Genomic DNA, 21,245 nt, shown 5'->3' with positions numbered 1-21,245 from the left:
AACCTTTACTCCGGATCATCGCAGCTAGCTAGCTGCTATCCGAGTGGCTACTCCTGGCTAACGTCTCTGTCCCAAAGCAAGCACCTGGAACTAGCTTCGAGCTAGGCCCATCTCCCTGCCTGCTAGCTGTCTGAATCGCCGTGCCTCAAGCTCGCCTAGCTACTCACTGGACCCTATGAACACTCGGCTACATGTGCCTCACCCTAATGTCAATATGCCTCGTCTATTGCTGTTTTGGTTATTGATTTATTTCTTATTTAACTGTACAGCCTCCAGCCCTGCTCAATATGCCTTAGCTAGCCCTTTTGTTCCACCCCCCACACATGCGGTGACCTCACCTGGCTTAAATTGTGCCTCCAGAGACAAAACCTCTCTCATCATCACACAATGCCTAGGCTTTTCGGGGTGGCAGGGTAGCCTAGTGGTTACAGCATTGGACTAGTAACCGGAAGGTTGCAAGTTCAAACCCCCGAGCTGACAAGGTACAACGTTCTGCCCCTGAACAGGCAGTTAACCCACTGTTCCTAGGCCGTCATTGAAAATAAGAATTTGTTCTTAACTGACTTGCCTAGTTAAATAAAAGGTAAAATTACCCCACTCACATCCTACCATACCCTTGTCTGTACATTATACCTTGAATCTATTCTTCCGCGCCCAGAAATCTGCTCCCTTTACTCTCTGTTCCGAACGCATTAGACGACCAGTTCTTTTAACCTTTAGCTGTACTCTTATCCTACTCCTCCTCTGTTCCTCTGGTGATGTAGAGGTTAACCCAGGCCTTGCAGCCCCCAGCATCACTCCCATTCCCCAGGCGCTCTCGTTTGTTCTGTAACCGTAAAAGCATTGGTTTCATGCATGTTAACTTTAGAAGCCTCCTCCCTAAGTTTGTTTTATTCACTGCTTTAGCACACTCCGCCAACCCTGATGTCCTAGCCGTGTCTGAATCCTGGCTTAGGAAGGCCACCAAAAATCCCTAACTATAACATTTTCCGACAAGATAGAACTGCCAAAGGGGGCGGAGTTGCAATCTACTGCAGAGATAGCCTGCAGAGTTCTGTCATACTATACAGGTTGGTGCCCAAACAACTCGAGCTTCTACTTTTAAAAATCAACCTTTCCAGAAATAAAGTCTCTCACCATTGCCGCTTGTTATAGACCCCCTTCAGCCCCCAGCTGTGCCCTAGACACCGTATGTGAAATGATCGCCCCCCATCTATCTTCAGAGTTCGTACTCTGTTAGGTGACCTAAACTGGGACATGCTTAACACCCTGGCTGTCCTACAATCTAAGCTAGATGCCCTCAATCTCCCCCAAATGATCAAGGAACCTACCAGGCACAGCCCGAAATCCATAACCATGGGCAACCTCTAAGATATCATCCTGACAAAATTGCCCTCCTGTCTTCAACCAGGATCTCAGCGATCACTGCCTGCATGTGTAATGGGTTCGCGGTCAAACGACCACCCCTCATCACTGTCAAATGCTCCCTGAAACACTTCATCGAGCAGGCCTTTCTGATCGACCTGGCCCGGATATCCTGGAAGGATATTGACCTCATCCCGTCAGTAAAGGATGCCTGGTTGTTCTTAAGTAGTGCATTCCTCTCCATCTTAAATAAGCATGCCCCATTCAAAAAATGTAGAACTAAGAACAGATATAGCCCTTGGTTCACTCCAGACTTGACTGCCCTTGAACAGCACAAAACATCCTGTGGCATTCTGCATTAGCATCGAATAGGCCCCGCGATATGCAACTTTTCAGGGAAGTCAGGAACCAATACACACAGTCAGTTAGAAAAGCTAAGGCTAGCTTTTTCAAACAGAAATGTGCTTCCTGTGCACTAATTCCAAAAAGTGTTGGGACACTGTAAAGTCCATGGAGAATAAAAGCACCTCCTCCCAGCTGCCCACTGCACTGAGGATAGGAAGCTCTGTCACCATTGATAAAACTACGATAAATCGATCATTTCAAAAAGCATTTTTTCTACAGCTTTTTTTCTACAGCTGGCCACGCTTTCCACCTGGCTACCCCTACCCCGGCCAACATCTGTTATAGACCTATATCCTTCCTGCCTTGCCTTTTTAAAATCTTTGAAACCCAAGATAATAAACAGATCACCGACCATTTTGAAACCCACCGTACCTTCTCCACTATGCAATCTGGTTTCCGAGCTGATCATGGGTGCACCTCAGCCACGCTCAAGGTCCTAAACAATATCATAACCGCCATCGATAAAAGACAGTACTGTGCAGCCGTCTTCATGGACCTGGCCAACGCTTTCGACTCTGTCAATCACCACATTCTTATCAGCAGACTCAACAGCCTTGGCTTCTCCAATGACTGCCTCGCCTGGTTCACCAACTACTTCTCAGACAGAATTCAGTGTGTCAAATCGGAGGGCCTGTTGTCCAGACCTCTGGCAGTCTATGGGGGTGCCACAGGGTTCAATTCTCAGGCCAACTCTTTTCCCTGTATACATCAATGATGTCGCTCTTGCTGCTGGTGATTCTCTGATCCACCTTTACGCAGACGACACCATTCTGTATACATCTGGCCCTTTTTTGGACACAGTGTTAACAAACCTCCAAACGAGCTTCAATGCCATACACCACTCCTTCCCGTGGCCTCCAACTGCTCTTAAAGGCTAGTAAAAAAATATATATATATTAAATTTAGAATCGGCTTCCTATTTCGCAACCAAGCATCCTTCACTCATGCTGCCAAACATACCCTTGTAAAATGGACTATCCTACCGATCCTAGACTTCAGTGATGTAATTTACAAAATAGCCTCCAACACTCTACTCAGCAAACTGGATGTAGTCTATCACAGTGCCATCCGTTTTGTCACCAAAGCCCCATATACTATGCACCAATGTGACCTGTATGCTCTCGTTGGCTGGCCCTCACTACATATTTGTCACCAAACCCACTGGCTCCAGGTCATCTATAAGTCTTTGCTAGGTAAAGCCCAGCCTTGTCTCAGCTCACTGGTCACCATAGCAACACCCACACGTAGCGCACACTCCAGCAGGTATATTGCACTAGTCATCCACAAAACCAACTCCTCCTTTGGCCGCCTTTCCTTCCAGTTCTCTGCTGCCAACGAATTGCAAAAATCACTGAAGCTAGAGTCTTATATCTCCCTCTCTAACTTTAAGCATCAGCTGCCACAGCCAATCTGTAAGTAGCACACCCAACTACCTCATCCCCATATTATTACTTACCCTCATGCTCTTTTGCCACCCAATATCTCTACTTGCACATCATCATCTGCACATCGATCACTCCAGTATTAATGCTAAATTGTCATTATTTCGCCTCTATGGCCTATTTATTGCCTACCTCCCTACTCTTCTACATTTGCACACACTGTACATAGATTTTTCTATTTTTCTTTTCTATTGTGTTATTGACTGTACGTTTGTTTATGTGTAACTCTGTGTTGTTGTTTTTGTCGTTGCTTTGTCTTGGCCAGGTTGCAGTTGTAAATGAGAACTTGATCTCAACTGGCCTACCTGGTTAAATAAAGGTGAAAAAAAAAGAAGAGAGAAAATAATAATAATTATATATATATATATATATATATATATATATATATATATATATATATATATATATATATAATATATATATATATATATATATATATGCACACATAAGCAAACACACCCACTTCTCCTTCAGTCCGCACATCGTCCCAGCATGTGTGCGGTCCTAACAAGATGACTCACCGACACAGTTGTCACAAAGGCTGCAGTGAGAGGCACGCGGTGGTCTGAAGATCTTACAGGTGAAGCAGTACTTGAGCTTGACCGTCTGCCCATTGATGACCACCTCTCTCGTCCTGGGGGGCGGCCGGTAACCCGAACTAGAACCGTTGGCTACATCTGTCAGAGAGAAGAAGTGGGTATCATTAGCCTCAAATCACATGGTTATTCAATTTGGCAAGCAATACGCTGCAATCCTAGCCTCATTCATTGTCATGCCAAATTATGCTTTTGAAGAGTTGGATAGTTACACACTATGGGAGGAGGGTAGTACTATCCAGCACAGAGCTGGCACTGTAGAGCGGTACAGGAACCAAAAATGAAGTCAATATGGAACTGTGACTGTCAAGTAGACCTATTGGTTCGTATAGTTCGTATAGTACTGGTCATGATAAAAGCAGAAGTGAAAAGCCTTTTCAAATATGTTGGTTCATTCATGTCTGGCTCTGGAAGCAGAAAGAGCCAGAGAAGACTAACTGCTCAGCACCTTCTCTCATGACGTCACACTGTGACTGTTCTAACCTGCTCAGAGCAACATGCCCTTCTCTCTGCTCGCAATGAATGTCTCAGCAAACTGGTTGTTTTCTCTGCAGAAACGCATGCTTTTCCCCTCAGAGTGGTGTCAAACAGCTTTCTAACAGAGAGGATGATTGACATGATGAGGGGAGATGTTGTTGGGCGGATGATTATGGTCATTTCAAAAGCACAAACGGTATAACCAATTCCCCATTACTCCCATGCTCGTTTCTATAGCTCTCTCTTGTGTGTGTGTGTGTAGATCATGGTGTGCCTCTGAGCCCAGTGGCAGAGCTGGAGTGGTGTGTATGTGTACGCAACTCAACAGGAAAAGCACATCTCCTTTCAGCCCATGTTCAGTGCGATCAACGCAGCCTCATCATCCTCTCCTCCTCTCTACAGAAAGAGGGATAGAGTCAAACACGGAGTGAGTGAATGAGCAGAAGGAGAATTAGTATCTCAACATCCATCAAAGAGAGCTTCCAACAAAGAGAGTAGAAAGCCCAGAAGAAGTTGCTGAGCTGAACTGCATACCATTCATACGCCGTGTGGTACAATCACACACACTCAATAAAGCTCAATAAAGAGCTCAGTAAAGAGAGCCCGCTCATCATTATTCTATTGAAACACTGACGGATAATGTTCTAAAGAACTCCTGTCATTCTCCACTAGGGTTATTGTGTTGACGTCTATAAAAAATATAAAAAAATGATGCACACGCATTGGTGGCCAGAAGGCGTGCTTTATTAGGATTCTGAATGGTCAGATAGCTAGCAACAATGACAAGCTCCCATGTGGGGAATCATAGGTGGCTCGTTTCAGTTTGTATTTTATTATTGATACCATGTCTTTGTGTCATGTCTATGCTAATATGGCAAAAAATAACTAGCTAGCTAACCAAATCAAATGTTATTTGTCACATGCGCCGAATACAACAGTGAAATGCTTACTTACAAGCCCTTAACCAACAATGCAGTTAAGAAAAAAAAGAAAGAAAAAAAGAAGTAACAAACAATTAAAGAGCAGCAGTAAAATAAAAATAGCGAGGCTATACACAGGGGGTACCAGTACAGAGTCAATGTGCTGGCTACTGGTTAGTCGAGGTAATTGAGGTAATATGTACATGTAGGTAGAGTTATTAAAGTGACTATGCATAGATAATAAATGGAGAGTAGCAGCATAAAAGAGGGGGCAATGCTTTGAGAGGGAGGTTGTTGTCCTGGCACCAAACGGACAGGTCTCTGACCTCCCTATAGGCTGTCTTGTCGTTGTCAGTGATCAGGCCTACCACTGTTGTGTCATCGGCAAACTTAATGATGGTCTTGGGAGTCGTGCCTGGCCATGCAGTCATGAAAAAAACGGGATTAAAAAAAGGGATTGAGCACGCACCCCTGAGGGGCCCCGTGTTGAGGATCAGTGTGGTGTATGTGTTGTTACCTAACCTTACCACCTGGGGGCGGCCCATCAGGAAGTCCAGGTTCCAGTTGCAGGGGGAGGTGTTTAGTCCCAGGGTCCTTAGGCTTAGTGATGAGCTTTGAGGGCACTATGGTGTTGAACGCTGAGCTGTAGTCAATGAATAGCATTCTCACATAGGTGTTCCTTTTGTCCAGGTGTGAAAGGACAGTGTGGAGTGCAATAGAGATTGCATCATCTATGGATCTGTTGGGGTGGTATGCAAATTGGAGTGGGTCTAGGGTTTCTGGGATAATGGTGTTGATGTGAGCCATGACCAGCCTTTCAAAGCACTTCATGGCTACAGACGTGAGTGCTACGGGTCGGTAGTCATTTAGGCAGGTTACCTTAGTAACTATGGTGGTCTGCTTGAAACATGTTGGTATTACACTCAGACAGGGAGAGGTTTAAAATGTCAGTGAAGACACTTGCCAGTTGGTCACAGCACGCTCAGAGTACACGTCCTGGTAATCTGTCTGGCCCTGCGGCCGTGTGAATATTGACCTGTTTAAAGATCTTAGTCCCTCATGCATGTTTCAGTGTTGCTTGCCTCAAAGAGAGCATAGAAGTAATTTAGCTCGTCTGGTAGGCTTGTGTCACTGGGCAGCTCGCGGCTGTGCTTCCATTTATAGTCGTCAACAATTTGCAAGCCCTAACACATCCGACGAGCGTTAGAGCTGGTGTAGTATGATTCAATCTTAGTCCTGTATTGACACTTTTCCTGTTTGACGGTTCTTCGGACAGCATAGCGGGATTTCTTATAAGCTTCCGGGATAGAGTCCCGCTCCTTGAAAGCGTCAGATCTACCCTTTAGCTCAGTGCGGATGTTTCCTGTAATCCATGGCTTCTGGTATGTACGTACGGTCACTGTGGGGACAACGTCATCGATGCCCTTATTGATGAAGCCAGTGACTGATGTGGAGTACTCCTCAATGCCATCGGAAGAATCCCAGAACATATTCCAGTATGTGCTAGCTAAACAGTCCTGTAGCTAAGCATCTGCTTCATCTGACCACTTTCTTATTGACCGAGTCACTGGTGCTTCCTCCTTTAGGTTTTGCTTGTAAGCAGGAATCAGGAGGATAGAATTCTGATCAGATTTGCCAAATGGAGGGCACGTACGAGTCTCTGTCTCTGTGTGTGGAGTAAAGGTGGTCTAGAGTTTTTTCCACTCTGGTTGCACATTGAACATGCTAATAGAAATGAGGTAAAACTGATTATTTTTCCTGCATTGAAGTCCCCGGACACTAGGAGAGCCACCTCGGGGTGAGAGTTTTCCTGTTTACTTATGGCCGTATACAGCTCATTGAGTGTGGTCTTTGTGCCAGCATCTGTTTGTAGTGGTATGTAGACAGCTACGAAAAATACAGATAAAAACTCTGAGTAAATAGTGTGGTCTACATCTTATCATGAGATACTCTACCTCAGGTGAGCAAAACTGCGAGACTTCCTTAGATTTCGTGCACCAGTTGTTGTTTACAAATATACATAGACCGACACCCCTTGTCTTACCAGAGGCCGCTATTCTATCCTGACGAAAAAGCTTAAACCCCACCAGCTGTATGTTATTTATGTCGTCATTCAGCCATGACTCGGTGAAGCATAAGATATTACAGTTTTTAATGTCCCGTTGGTAGGATATACGTGATCGTATAACCAACAACTGTAATGATGTATTTGAGAGACAAGTGCTTATTGTGCAAATGTATTTATGTTTTAAATAAAGATTTGGAGACAAAAATATACAGAGTGTACAAAACATTAAGAACACCTGCTCTTTCCATGACAGACTGACCAAGTCGATCCAGGTGAAAGCTATGATCACTTATTGATCCACTTCAATCAATGTAAATAAAGGGGAGTAGACAGGTTAAAACATTCTTTTTAAGCCTTGAGACATGGATAGTGTGTGTGCCATTCCGAGGATGAATGGGCAAGACAAAATATTTAAGTGCCTTTGAACTGGGTATGGTAGTAGGTGCCAGGCGCAACGATTTGTGTCAAGAACTGCAAAGCTGCTGGGTTTTTCATTATCAACAGTTTCCTGTGTGTATCAAGAACAATCCACCACCCAAAGGACATCTAGCCAACTTGACACAACTGTGGGAAGAATGCTGGAATGCTTTAGACACCTTGTAGAGGCCATGTCCCGAAGAATTGAAGCTGATCTGAGGGCAAAAAGGGGGGGGGGTGCAACTCAATATTAGGAAAGTGTTTTTAATGTTTGGTATACACAATGTAGTTTACATGTTGTCAACAGTCTAAGCCAACCGCGTCCATTTGAGGCAATCAAGTCGCCTCTAAAATGAGAAAAGCATTGCAGCATAATGATTATGAAAGTCACATCTAGCCTCACAAACATTAAAATCTCCCTAGTGCTCTGTGAGCACAACACCATCGTCTGTGAAGAACAACTAATGAAATGTTCATGGAATGACTGGGCAAGGAGCCCAGACAACTGCTACCAATTCTCACATTCATTACTCTTTCCTTTCAGTCAACTAGACCACCAGGATCAACAGGAAAACCACTGGCCAGCTACCACTGTATCAACATGTACTGTAAGATGAAAGATGAACCTACAAACAAGGACAGCTAACAGTAAGTATAGCTGTGAGGTCAACCATGCGGTAGGATTTTAACAGTGAGGAGGCATACGAGGAAGATGTGGTTTATCTTGCCCAGGTTGAGGCTTTTACTAACAAACATGAAGATACTAAGCAGGCGACTGTACAAGTATTTACAAAAACAAATAAAACAGGACGATGAACAAAAGTAGGTCTAATCAACTCATAAGAAAACCCAGGCTCAATAATTGCCTTTTAACTTCTTCGATATAGGGGGCGCTCTTTTAATTTTTGGATGAAAAACGTTCCCGTTTTAAACAAGATATTTTGTCACGAAAAGATGCTTGACTATGCATATAATTGACAGCTTTGGAAAGAAAACACTCTGACGTTTCCAAAACTGCAAAGATATTGTCTGTGAGTGCCACAGAACTGATGTTACAGAAAAAAAAACAGATAAAAATACAATCAGGAAGTGCCGCATTTTTTGAAACCGCCTCATGGCAATTACTCCTTATATGGCTGTGGAGGAGCTAGGAGTCAGCTTACCTTTTCCACGTTTTCCCCAAGGTGTCTGCAGCATTGTGATGTATTTGTAGGCATATCATTGGAAGATTGACCATAAGAGACTACATTTACCAGGTGGTCGCTTGGTGTCCTCCGTCACAATTATTGAGTAATCTCCAGCTGCAGTATTTTTCCGTTTTCCGTCTGATGAGAAGCCAGCTGCCACCACTGATAGATTATCGAATAGATATGTGAAAAACACCATGAGGATTGATTCTAAACAACGTTTGCCATGTTTCTGTCGATATTATGGAGGTAATTTGGAAAAAAGTTTGGCGTTATAAGTGACTGCATTTTCGTTTTTTTTTCTTAGCCAAACGTGATGAACAAAACGGAGCTATTTCTCTTACACAAATAATCTTTTTGGAAAAAATGAACATTTGCTATCTAACTGAGAGTCTCGTCATTGAAAACATCCGAAGTTCTTCAAAGGTAAATTATTTTATTTGAATGCTTTTCTTGTTTTTGTGAAAATGTTGCCTGCTGAATGCTAGGCTTAATGCTATGCTAGGCTATCAATACTCTTACACAAATGCTTGTGTAGCTTTGGTTAAAGCATATTTAGAAAATCTGAGATGACAGCGTTGTTAACAAAAGGCTAAGCTTGTGTTTCAATATATTTATTTCATTTCATTTGCGATTTTCATGAATAGGAAACGTTGCGTTATGGTAATGAGCTTGAGGCTATGATTACGCTCCCGGATACGGGATTGCTCGACGCTAGAGGTTAACCCGTTACCCGTCTGAGGTGCTCCCTTCCGCTCCGCTCTCAGACACAACTTCTAGTTGACTGTATGTTCACACTACAGAATAGAGGTCGACCGATTAGGATTTTTCAACGCCGATATCGATTATTGGAGGTCCAAAAAAAGCTGATTTTAATCGGTATCTTACATACATGCAGTACATACATACATAAGGCCTTTTTTATCTGATATATATATATATATACACACACACACATACATACACACAGCTTTTTTTGAATCTGATATATATATTTATAAAAATGGCTTTTTTAAATCTGCTATATATACACACTACTCAAAAAAATAAAGGGAACACTTAAACACAATGTAACTCCAAGTCATTCACACTTCTGTGAAATCAAACTGTCCACTTAGGAAGCAACACTGATTGACAATACATTTCACATGCTGTTGTGCAAATGGAATAGACAACAGGTGGAAATTATAGGCAATTAGAAAGACACCCCCAATAAAGGAGTGGTTCTGCAGGTGGTGACCACAGACCACTTCTCAGTTCCTATGCTTCCTGGCTGATGTTTTGGTCAATTTTGAATGCTGGCGGTGCTTTCACTCTAGTGGTAGCATGAGACTGAGTCTACAACCCACACAAGTGGCTCAGGTAGTGCAGCTCATCCAGGATGGCACATCAATGCGAGCTGTGGCAAGAAGGTTTGCTGTGTCTGTCAGCGTAGTGTCCAGAGCATGGAGGCGCTACCAGGAGACAGGCCAATACATCAGGAGACGTGGAGGAGGCCGTAGGAGGGCAACAACTCAGCAGCAGGACCGCTACCTCCGCCTTTGTGCAAGGAGGAGCAGGAGGAGCACTGACAGAGCCCTGCAAAATGACCTCCAGCAGGCCACAAATGTGCATGTGTCTGCTCAAACGGTCAAAAACAGACTCCATGAGGGTGGTATGAGGGCCCAACGTCCACACTGTAGTGTGGTTTTCCACTTTAATTTTGAGTGTGACTCCAAATCCAGACCTCCATGGGTTGATAAATTTGATTTCCATTGATCATCTTAGTGTGATTTTGTTGTCAGCACATTCAACTATGTAAAGAAAAAAGTATTTAATAAGAATATTTCATTCATTCAGATCTAGGATGTGTTATTTTAGTGTTCCCTTTATTTTTTTGAGCAGTGTATATATATATATATATATATATATATATGTAACAATGACAATTACAACAATACTGAATGAACAATGAACACTTATGTTAACTTAATATAATACATAACATCTATTTAGTCTCAAATAAATAATGAAACATTTGGTTTAAATAATGCAAAAGCACGGTGATGGAGAAGAAAGTAAAAATGCAATATGTGCCATGGGGGAAAAAAAAGTTTAAAGTTGTAGTTATCATAGGAATTATGACACGTTGACTATTTCTCTCTATACCATTTGTATTTCATACACCTTTGACTGTTGGATGTTCTTATAGGCATTTTAGTATTGCCAGTCTAATCACGGGAGTTGATAGGCTTGCAGTCATAAACTGCGCTGTGCTTCAAGCATTGCTAAGAGCTGCTGGCAAAATGCAGTAAAGTGCTGTTTGAATTAATGCTTATGAGCCTGCTGCTGCCTACTACCGCTCAGTCAGACTGCTCTATCAAATATCAAATCATGGACTTAATTATAATATAGTAAACAAAGAAATCCGGAAACTATCATTTCGAAAACAAAACAATTATTCTTTCAGTGAAATACAGAACTGCTCCGTATTTTATCGAACGGGTGGCAACCCTAAGTCTAAATATTGCTTTTACATTGCACAAACTTCAACGTTATGTCCTAATTATGTAAAGAAAAAATGCAAATTAGCTCACAGTTCGCAACGAGCCAGGTGGCCCACACTGTTGCATATACCCTGACTATGCTTGCCCTTTACGCAAGAGAAGTGACACAATTTCCCTGGTTAATATTGCCTGCTAACATTCATTTATTTTAACTAAATATGCAGGTTTAAAAAAATATATACTTCTGTGTATTATTTTAAGAAAGGCATTGATGTTTAAGGTTAGGTACATTTTTCGAGAATGCGCTTCTTTAAAATCATTCCCGTTGGGCGAAGTTGAAGTAGGCTGTGATTCGATGATAAATTAACAGGCACCGCATTGATTATATGCAACGCAGGATTATATGCAACCTCTACTTCAGACGCCCCCAAGAAACGTGCAGAATATTCCAGATTTCACAGTTTGGATCTAGGCCAGTTTGGATCTAGGATGGGGGCTGAAAGGAGGAGGTAGTGATAAGAGGGGTTGATGAGGGCAGTGGTACAGCTAACCAGCACACAGAGAGGCATACAGTAGGAGAGACTCAAGGAGGATTCAATGTCGGCCAAAGCGTCTGCCAGGCACAGGCCCATCTCGACGGGGTATAAAGAGAATGTAATTGCTATCCTGCAGGGATAGGGAGGTGAAAGGTAGAGGATGAGAACAGGGCATGAGCAGATGGACCTTCACTCACTGACAACACAACAGAACACTTACCACAGGCTTAATAAGACCATGACCTGAGATACCGGACTTAAGATTCTGGACTTTAAACGACACAAAGAGAAGGGTAGCCTACATACAAGTGCTTACTTCTGAAAGTCAAGTCAACATCACAATAGGCTATTATTAGGTCCATTATTTTCACACCCCTGGGGATCAAGCCAAACACTCCAGACCCCATCTCATCTTGACAGGCCATCCCTCCATATTTCAGACTGTGTGTGTGTGTGTGTGTGTGTGTGTGTGTCAGCCACACTCAGGTCAGACTGTTCTCTCTTCAGGGGGCTCCAGGGCTTGGCACCACTCAGGCAACGGTCCCAACGAGCCCCCGTAAGACTGTCAATCTGGATAAGTTTGTCAGTCTGGAGTTTGCCCTAAGCAGTTGGTGTCAACTTAAATCCTCAGGGAGACTGCTTTAAAAGGAGACTATCTATATGGTGGATGCCTTCTATGACTGTGCCTTTCACATCAGTGCAGATGAGGGACAAGGAGAAGACACCCTGCTATTTGTGACTATGTATGAGCATTCTCTGTACAGGACAGGAAGTCCCAGCAGCTGCTGTTGGTTCCTGTACGTCTGTCTGCATGATGAGAGTTAATGAGGCCGATGGGCCCCACAGGGAGACCAGGACAACACAGACAGACACTTTCCCTGAGTTAGCACTCTCTCTGCCTCTCAGACACATGCAGAGGCATACTGTACAGTGGTCTGTGTGGGTGTGTGTCCAGTATGCAGAGGCATACAGAAGGTAGGTGGCCATCAGTAACAGCAGAGGCCAACCCAGGCCACTAATTGCTCGACAAGTTATGCTTTTCTTTCTCTCTTTGTCTGGACCCATTTGGTAAAATTCAACTGGCTGCAATTACTGTCCCAGCAGCAGCAGCTCTATTGATGTGCCATGCGGCTCCATCTACAAGGCCTCATCACACAGCCTTTTATCTCCCCGTCAGGGGGACCAATCATAATCATCTTCCCAACAAAAGACCTGAGAGAACGGAAACCATCTCCCAGAGGAAACCAATGCTGGCTGGACAAAAAGGGATTGAAATTCATGGAGAAACATCAGGTAGGGTAGGTTTTGATCAAATGTTGTTTGAGTGTGTGTGTATGTGTGTGTTGGGGGGGGTACTGTCTGAGTATGTGTGTGCGTGCGTGCGTGCTGATTACATAACTCCTGTCCTGGATGTTGAGTCTTCCGCAGACAGATAAACTGTTATTTGTGGGGCACTTTCTCTTCAGTGGGTAACAAAAGTGGGTTTCCAAATGGTGATAACACTGAGCATCTGCTATGACACACAAATATACTTCCTATTGCCCCAGGCTGCAGGCACACACCCTAGGCTAACAATCCAGGCCTTATTTCTAACCAAATGTTGCAATTGTGATTAGACTTGCGATTTAGAGCAACACTTGGGTGAGCTGTTGGAATCATGGAAATATAATTATTATTCTAATTCTATAGTTAGAATATAATATTGGGCACTTTGAATACAGTGTTGTTTGACAAGACATCAAATTAAAATGCCAGGGCCTCCCGGGTGGCGCAGTGGTTAGCTGTGCCACCAGAGACTCTGGGTTCGCGCCCAGGCTCTGTCGTAACCGGCCACGACCGGGAGGTGCGTGGGGCGACGCACAATTGGCCTAGCGTCATCCGGGTTAGGGAGGGTTTGTCTCATCGCGCACCAGCTACCCCTGTGGCTGGCCAGGCGCAGTGCGCGCTAACCAAGGTTGCCAGGTGCACAGTGTTTCCTCCGACACATTGGTGCGGCTGGCTTCCGGGTTGGATGCGCGCTGCGTTAAAGAAGCATTGCGGCTTGGTTGGGTATTGGAGGACGCATGACTTTCAACCTTCGTCTCTCCTGAGCCCGTACGGGAGTTGTAGCGATGAGACAAGATAGTAGCTACTAAACAATTGTATACCACGAAATTGGGGAGAATACGGGGTAAAATTTAAAACAAACAAAAATGCCATAGAGGAGTTATTGTGACAGGGTAGGAACCAAAGTGTTGATAAGTGTTTCCTATGGGACCCTATAATGGTTTCTCTTAGCTATTTCATGCAGGTAAAATATTCTTGCTTTGCGTATTCCTCTTTGATTTAGAAAATATTGTTGCACAAACATACCATCACTGGTATTATCATGCTGGATAACTAATTATGTTTGTTCTGACTCTGTACATTTATTTGCTAGCTAACTAGCGATTAGTATTAGCTGCTAACACAATTTTGTCCCAAGTTGCTAACAAAAGACAAACTAGCCATTTGCAGATGTGAAACACAAACTAATATTGTAATTATAGAACGCTAGTGGATTTATATTAAGAAGCAAAGTGAAAACCACATCGTTGCATGTGCTGCCTTAACCATGTGCTGCCTTGAATGCAAGTGTGTCGTGGTCGAGGAACAACAAATGCGCTCCTTGAGTGACAGCGGGCGGGGCTAGGTCTGTGTGGTACGCGGCATGGAGAGAGAGAGAGAGAGAGAGCGGAGAGGGATGACTCAAGTAGCGAACTATAAAAATGGACGTTACACACGGCGTATCACATTTAACAAACCAAACATTCAAATACCGTTATAGAAGGTCAAGTAAAAACCCAAACCGGTCCCTGCATCAATACTGGTATATCATAAAATATGGTATACCGCCCAGCCCTAGGGCACTGGGACACAGATTGCAGTGTGTGTGTCAACCTCACTCTTATATCCAACTGCCATTGTAAAATTAAATGGATAAAAAAAGGATGAGAGATTACAGTTCATGTTTTCCATGAAAAGATTACACAGGGAAAAGTGCTACAATTAAATGAGATTAACTTTCCTGAAGTGAAAACACAGCTCTGTAAAGTAGGTCTGAGTTACTGAGCAAAAGGCCTTTTCTCTGGACTGTTTTGAAATCATTACTCAGCACCAAGGGTTCACTGATCTCTCTGCTCCCGGCTGACTATGATGAACACATTCTGATATTCATTTCCACCCTCCCTAACTTCGTTAGTTACTAGTGAAAAACTAATGGAGGTTTCAGTTCAGTCCATTTCTGGGGAACTGGCTTTGATGTGGTCATAACGCATAGCCAGAGACTGACATTAAAGTCTCGAAGGCACTTACCGATCGATCAAGACAGGATTACTTTTTGGTTGCCTGAAGATTGTGAACACTTGTCCGAAAATGTAAATGAGCTATTTACATGCACAAGTGTCATATGTTGCCTGCCTTTCACCTACACATTATGGAGGAACCCGAAAGATCAGTACTGGAATTATTCGAATTTTGGTTAGCAGTAAAAAAAAATATATATATATATAAATTCACTTGCCCCAGGCAATAGGGCATCCGTGTCAATCCCTGCAGGCCTATACTCCTCCTTTCCCCCCATTTTGTCAACTTTGTAGGCTTACAGCCTAACTAATCTCAAGTGATAGGACTGGTGGAAGCATTATGATAGAAACCTGCACAAGTCTGTCAGATCCAAGAAATCGTTAAGTAGGAATGACAGAAAGTGCACAGTTAAAGTATTCACATTGTGTGGTGTGTGAGTAATGAACGTCTGTGTTGGGGCATTTCCAATGAAGATTTGCCCCAGTGTTTAACCCAAAAGGTTCAGACTCTCCACCCATCTACACGGGCCGGCACCCGTGACTCACTGAGCCATGGCTCCGGTGGACCTGCTCTGACTTGGAGCCAAGTTTTTTTTAGCTCTCATTTACATAACAATGGCTAACTGTGAACTTTACAACCTTCTCACAAAGCAACAGTCTTGAATGATGCAGAGGCTGTTGATTCTGCCCGCCACAAGTCTTCAGTGTCGCACTCCTAATGGAAGCACCATAACACCAGAGCTTTCATTAACATAAAATACCGGCGGCCCACTGGTGTAAGGGTAAGTCTCAATAGAACAGCACCAAACTGTGGCCCAGAACTCTGGTGCAGGTGGGGAAACAGTATGGTCCCAGTTAATTGGGTAATGGAGTGGGGTCAGAGTTAATAGCCGTTATGTGAACCTTTCAGAAACATCCGGCGAGTCGAGTTCATCGACTAACAGAGAGAGGGGAGGCATAGACCACAACAACCAAATCAATATGGGTGTTCAACAAATTAAAATGATTTACAAAACATAAGCTAAATAAAGGGTGTGTTTGTGTGAGTGAAAAATGCTTAAATAGTTACCATTGACGTGCAAATCTGCATTTTGATATGACACGCAAGCAGCCTGGATACCAACAGTAACACAAGGACGCACAGAGTTCTGTCAATCAGCATCATGCACAGAACATGATCCTCTTCCCATTTCAAGGACATCATGAACAAACTGTTTGATGTTAGCACATAGAGATGTGCAGGCAACATGTAAAGACATCAAGTGTGAAGCAACAGTGTACACATGGTAACCCATGGCAACGGAACCCTGGAGACTTCTGACAGTGATAGAAGATATCTTTGTTGAATTCCTCTGAATCCACATTCCACCATGGGGGATGTCAGTCAGTGGATAATGTAATCCTACCTGCATAATGCAATGAGGCTGAGAGGAAAGAGGCGGTTGTGGATGACAGAGATCCTAGGATGACAGAGAGCTCCTATGAGTCCGATCTCCACGAGTGCGCATCTCTCTCTCCGTCTCTCAGAGTGCCGTAGAGGGAGGGAGAGAGGAGCTACAATGGATTGATCGAGCGCGGGTGATAAGAGCTCCACAAACTCACTTGCACTAACAGATCAGGGTCCGATTTCCCGAAAGCATCTTAAAGGCTAATTTCATCATTAGAACCTTCGTAGGGGCATAGTTTAAATATCTGAACCGTTTCCCAAAACCATCAAAAGTTGCACTTGAAAATGCTCAATATTCACCAACTGCCTCAGACCACTCTAACGACAGCTAAGTGTGTCGTGAGATGCTTTTCCCCCCTTCAATGTCACTTAATACACAGAAGATCTCAGCTAAACAGAGAATCAAGATGTTTATCTGTCTCTCTGTGACCGCCGATATCTTCAGAACGAAGTTCACTAAATGCCATTTTTCAATGTCTTTGCGACTGTAATAAAAGAGCAAAGGTTTAAAAAAAGTATTCAAGTGAGAACCGAGATGACTGAATTAAAAGTTAAATACAGTATAGGCTACATTTAAGAAATAAGGCACGAAGAGGTGTGGTATATGGCCAATATAATGCCTGGATACAGCCCGTAGCTGTGGTATATTTGCCATATACCACAAACCCCAGAGGTGCCTTATTGCCATTATAAACTGGCTACCAATGTAATTAGAGCAGTAAAAATAAATATTTTGTCATATCCGTGGTATACGGTCTGATATACCACGGCTGTCAGCCAATCAGCATTAGAAAGGTGTTCCTAATGTTTGGTATACTCAGTGTGCAGGTAACTGCCAACATAAAATGTCTTAATAGGGAGTTGGGCCACCACGAGCCGCCAGAACAGTTTCAATGAGCCTAGGCATAGATTCTATAAGTGTCGACCTCTAATTGGTGGGACTCAACAACATTTTTTCACAAGAAATTACATTTTTGGTTTTGTTGATGGTGGTGGAAAATGCCGTCTCAGGTCCCACTCAGATCATAATTTATAATGGAACGTTTTTGGATTGTGTAAACAACCGTAATTAGGTCATTTTTCACAATTTCCTCTTGGATCACTCAGATTAGGATCTGTACTCATCTATTTCATAACTATTATTTTGCTTTTTATCAGATATTATGCATTTGACCACAATTTTCACAAAATTCACATTAATGCAAAAATAAACAATAAACAAATCAATTTCTTCTTTTAAAAAAAAAACATTGCTCCCCTAACGAAAAGGCCTGAGTTCAACATAACACTGAAAATAAAACTTTCACATTTAATTATAACGCCAGAAGCTTCTGATGGTTCAGTTTACCGTTTGAGAGTGGTCACCGAACCACCTGTTACACTTCACCCCCCTTTGACCTCCTCCTCCTCCCATCCACGTCACCGGACCAATGCCTAGGCTTTACAGGCTAACAGTCTTAACTCAGTCTGTCACGTTACCCTTATGACGACTACCCTTGTCAGAGACTTGAAACTACAACGTGTAGGTCCTCCCGGGTGGCGCAGTGGTTAAGGGCGCTGTACTGCAGCGCCAGCTGTGTGCCCAGGCTCTGTGTGCCCAGGCTCTGTCGTAACCGGTCGCGACCGGGAGGTCCGTGGGGCGACGCACAATTGGCCTAGCGTCGTCCGGGTTAGGGAGGGCTTGGCCGGCAGGGATGTCCTTGTCTCATCGCACACCAGCGACTCCTGTGGGGGGCCGGGTCTCTCCCGAGCCCGTACGGGAGTTGTAGCGATGAGACAAGATAGTAGCTGCTAAAACAATTGGATACCACGAATTTGGGGAGAAAAAGGGGTAAAATTTAAATTAAAATAAAAAAATGAAAACTACCACGTGTAACACAAACATGTCAAACTAACACATCGTCAGGTTGCTCATCACATAAGCATTGATCACCAAACCATGCTCCAATTGGTAGTTACAGTCTTGTTTCATCGCTGCAACTCCCGTACGGACTAGGGAGAGGCGAAGGTCGAGAGCCGTGCGTCCTTCCAAACACAACTCAACCAAGCCACACTGTTTCTTGACACAATGCCCGCTTAACCCGGAAGGCAGCCGCACCAATGTGTCGGAGGAAACACCATACAACAGGCAACCTTGTCAGCGTGCACTGCACCCGGCCTGCCACAGGAGTCGCTAGTGCGCGATGGGACAAGGACATCCCTGCCGGCCAAACCCTCCCCTAACGACGCTGGGCCAATTGTGCGCCGCCCCATGGGTCTTCCGGTTGCGGCCGGTTGCAACATAACCTAGAATCGAACCCAGAATCTCTAGTGTCACAGCTCAGGAGGCCTCAAACCACACTCTTCATGAGTAACCTTGCTGGATCTTGAAGACTTTTATTAGTGTAGCAGATAGGGATCCTCAGCCTGAAGTGGCGCTCCTTGCGTATTTGAAGATGGCCTTTTTTTTAATAGCACGATGAGCTGGAATGCCTCAGGAGGGTGGTCATGTGTGTTTGAGGCAGAAGTCTTGAGTCGAGTCTCTGTATGAGCTGAATCAGGGGGAAGTGGTACTCGCTAAGCAGGCAACATGAAGTAATTTACAATAGTGCCACTGGCACTTTTGTGCCAGATTTAAAGTTGCGCTTAGCTTAACCACTGGGGTCGCTGTGGAGGGAGATTGTGGTGTGAATGTAGCAGATGGGGATCTGTGAAACTCACTCATTAGTCTGAACGGTCGCCTCTTGCGCAATTGAAGGCCTTTTCACAGCGTGTTGGAACGCTTCAGGAGGGCAATCACGTGTGATGGAAAGGCAGAGGTCCTGAGTTCGAGTCTCGTATGAGCTTAATCAGAGCGAAGCGGTACTCATTAAACAAGCAGTGCATCATCCTTTACATTCATTTCCTAAACTCATCCCTATAGGCTTCAGCTATAGGCTTCAGGTTGTGTTTGGGAGGACGCACAGCTTTCGACCTTCACCTCTCCCGAGTCTGTAAGGAGTTGCATAGATGAGACAAGACTGTAATTAGGGCCGATTTCAAGTTTTCATAACAATCGGTAATCTGCTTTTTTGGATGCCGATTATGGCCGATTACATTGCAATCCATGAGGAGACTGCGTGGCAGGCTGAAACCCTGTTACGCGAGTGCAGCGTCAAAAGGACCTTGTGGCTGCAAGGAGACAAGGTAAGGTGCTAGCTAGCATTAAATTTATAATATAAAAAACAAATCAACCTTCACATAATTACTAGTTAACTACACATGGTTGATAATATTACTAGGTAAACTAGCTTGTTTCGCGTTGCATATAATCAATGCGGTGCCTGTTAATTTATCATCGAATCACAGCCTACTTCAACTTGATTTAACAAAAGAGCATTCGTGAAAAAAGCACAATCGTTGCAATAATGTTCCTAACCATAAACATCAATGCCTTTCTTAAAATCAAAACACAAGTATATTTTTAAAAACCTTCATATGTAGTTAAAAGAAAGATTCATGTTAGCAGGCAATATTAACTAGGGAAATTGTCACTTCTCAGAGTATATGCAGCAGTTTGGGCTGCCTGGCGCGTTGCGAACTGTTGAAAGGCCATTTATTCCTAACAAAGAACGTCACTACTTTGCCAGAATTTTACATAATTATGACCTAACATTGAAGGTTGTGCAATGTAACAGTCAAATTTAGACTTAGGGTTGCCACCCGTTCGATAAAATACGGAACGTTTCCGTATTTCACTGAAAGAATAATTGTTTTGTTTTCAAAATTATAGTTTCCGTCATTGACCATATTAATATTATAATTAAGTCCATGATTTGATATTTGATAGAGCAGTCTGACTGGGGCGGTGGTAGGCAGCAGCAGGCTCGTAAGCGTTCATTCAAACAGCAGCTCTTTGCAATGCTGGGATTCACATTGACTTCAAGCCTATTAACTCCAGAGATTAGGCTGGCAATACTAAAGTGCCTATAAGAACATCCAATAGTCAAAGGTGTATGAAATACAAATGATATAGAGAAATAGTCCTATAATTCCCATAATTACTACAACCTAAAACATGTCAAAAGGAACCACCAGCTTTCATATGTTCTCATGTTCTGAGCAAGGAACTTAAACATGAGCTTTTTTACATGGCACATATTGCACTTTTACTTTCTTCTCCAACACTGTGTTTATGCATTATTTAAACCAAATTGAACAGGTTTCATTATTTATTTGAGACTAAATAGATTTTATTTATGTATTAAGTTAAAATAAAAAAGTGTTCATTCAGTATTGTTACAATTAGCATTTATTACAAATGTATTTTATTATTTTAAATTATAATAATTATATATATTTTTAAAAATGGTTGGTATCGGCTTTTTTTGGTCCTCCAATAATTGGTATCGGTATTGAAAAATCATAATCGGCCAACCTCTAGTTCGAACCCAGTCAGTCACAAGTGCAAGATGAAATTGGTAGTGGAAAGGCTGTCCTTAGAAGGGCTTTGACAAGGCTATTGCACTATATTATTATGTGCGCCAAATTGCGATTTTTGTGACACTCCCACACTAACATGATCCGTGTGGCGTGGGATCATCATAGAGAGGACAGA

General features: G+C 43.3%; 1 protein-coding gene across 6 annotated transcripts in view; it reads right to left on the bottom strand.

Annotated features, from left to right (window-relative positions):
• The window catches only part of LOC112256568 (palmitoyltransferase ZDHHC14), a 139,904-nt gene that overhangs the window by 65,202 nt on the left and 53,457 nt on the right, over positions 1-21,245 (bottom strand). For all 6 annotated transcript variants that reach the window (XM_042325457.1, XM_042325453.1, XM_042325455.1 and 3 more), the window contains one exon: positions 3,734-3,889. In XM_042325457.1, the coding sequence (XP_042181391.1) occupies positions 3,734-3,889 (156 nt within the window). The remainder of the gene's footprint in view (positions 1-3,733; positions 3,890-21,245) is intronic.

This window comes from Oncorhynchus tshawytscha, linkage group LG08 (assembly GCF_018296145.1).
Source record: "Oncorhynchus tshawytscha isolate Ot180627B linkage group LG08, Otsh_v2.0, whole genome shotgun sequence".
Lineage (NCBI taxonomy): Eukaryota > Metazoa > Chordata > Actinopteri > Salmoniformes > Salmonidae > Oncorhynchus > Oncorhynchus tshawytscha.
Note: the sequence above shows the minus strand (reverse complement) of the source record. Positions and strands in the feature narration are given on the sequence as shown.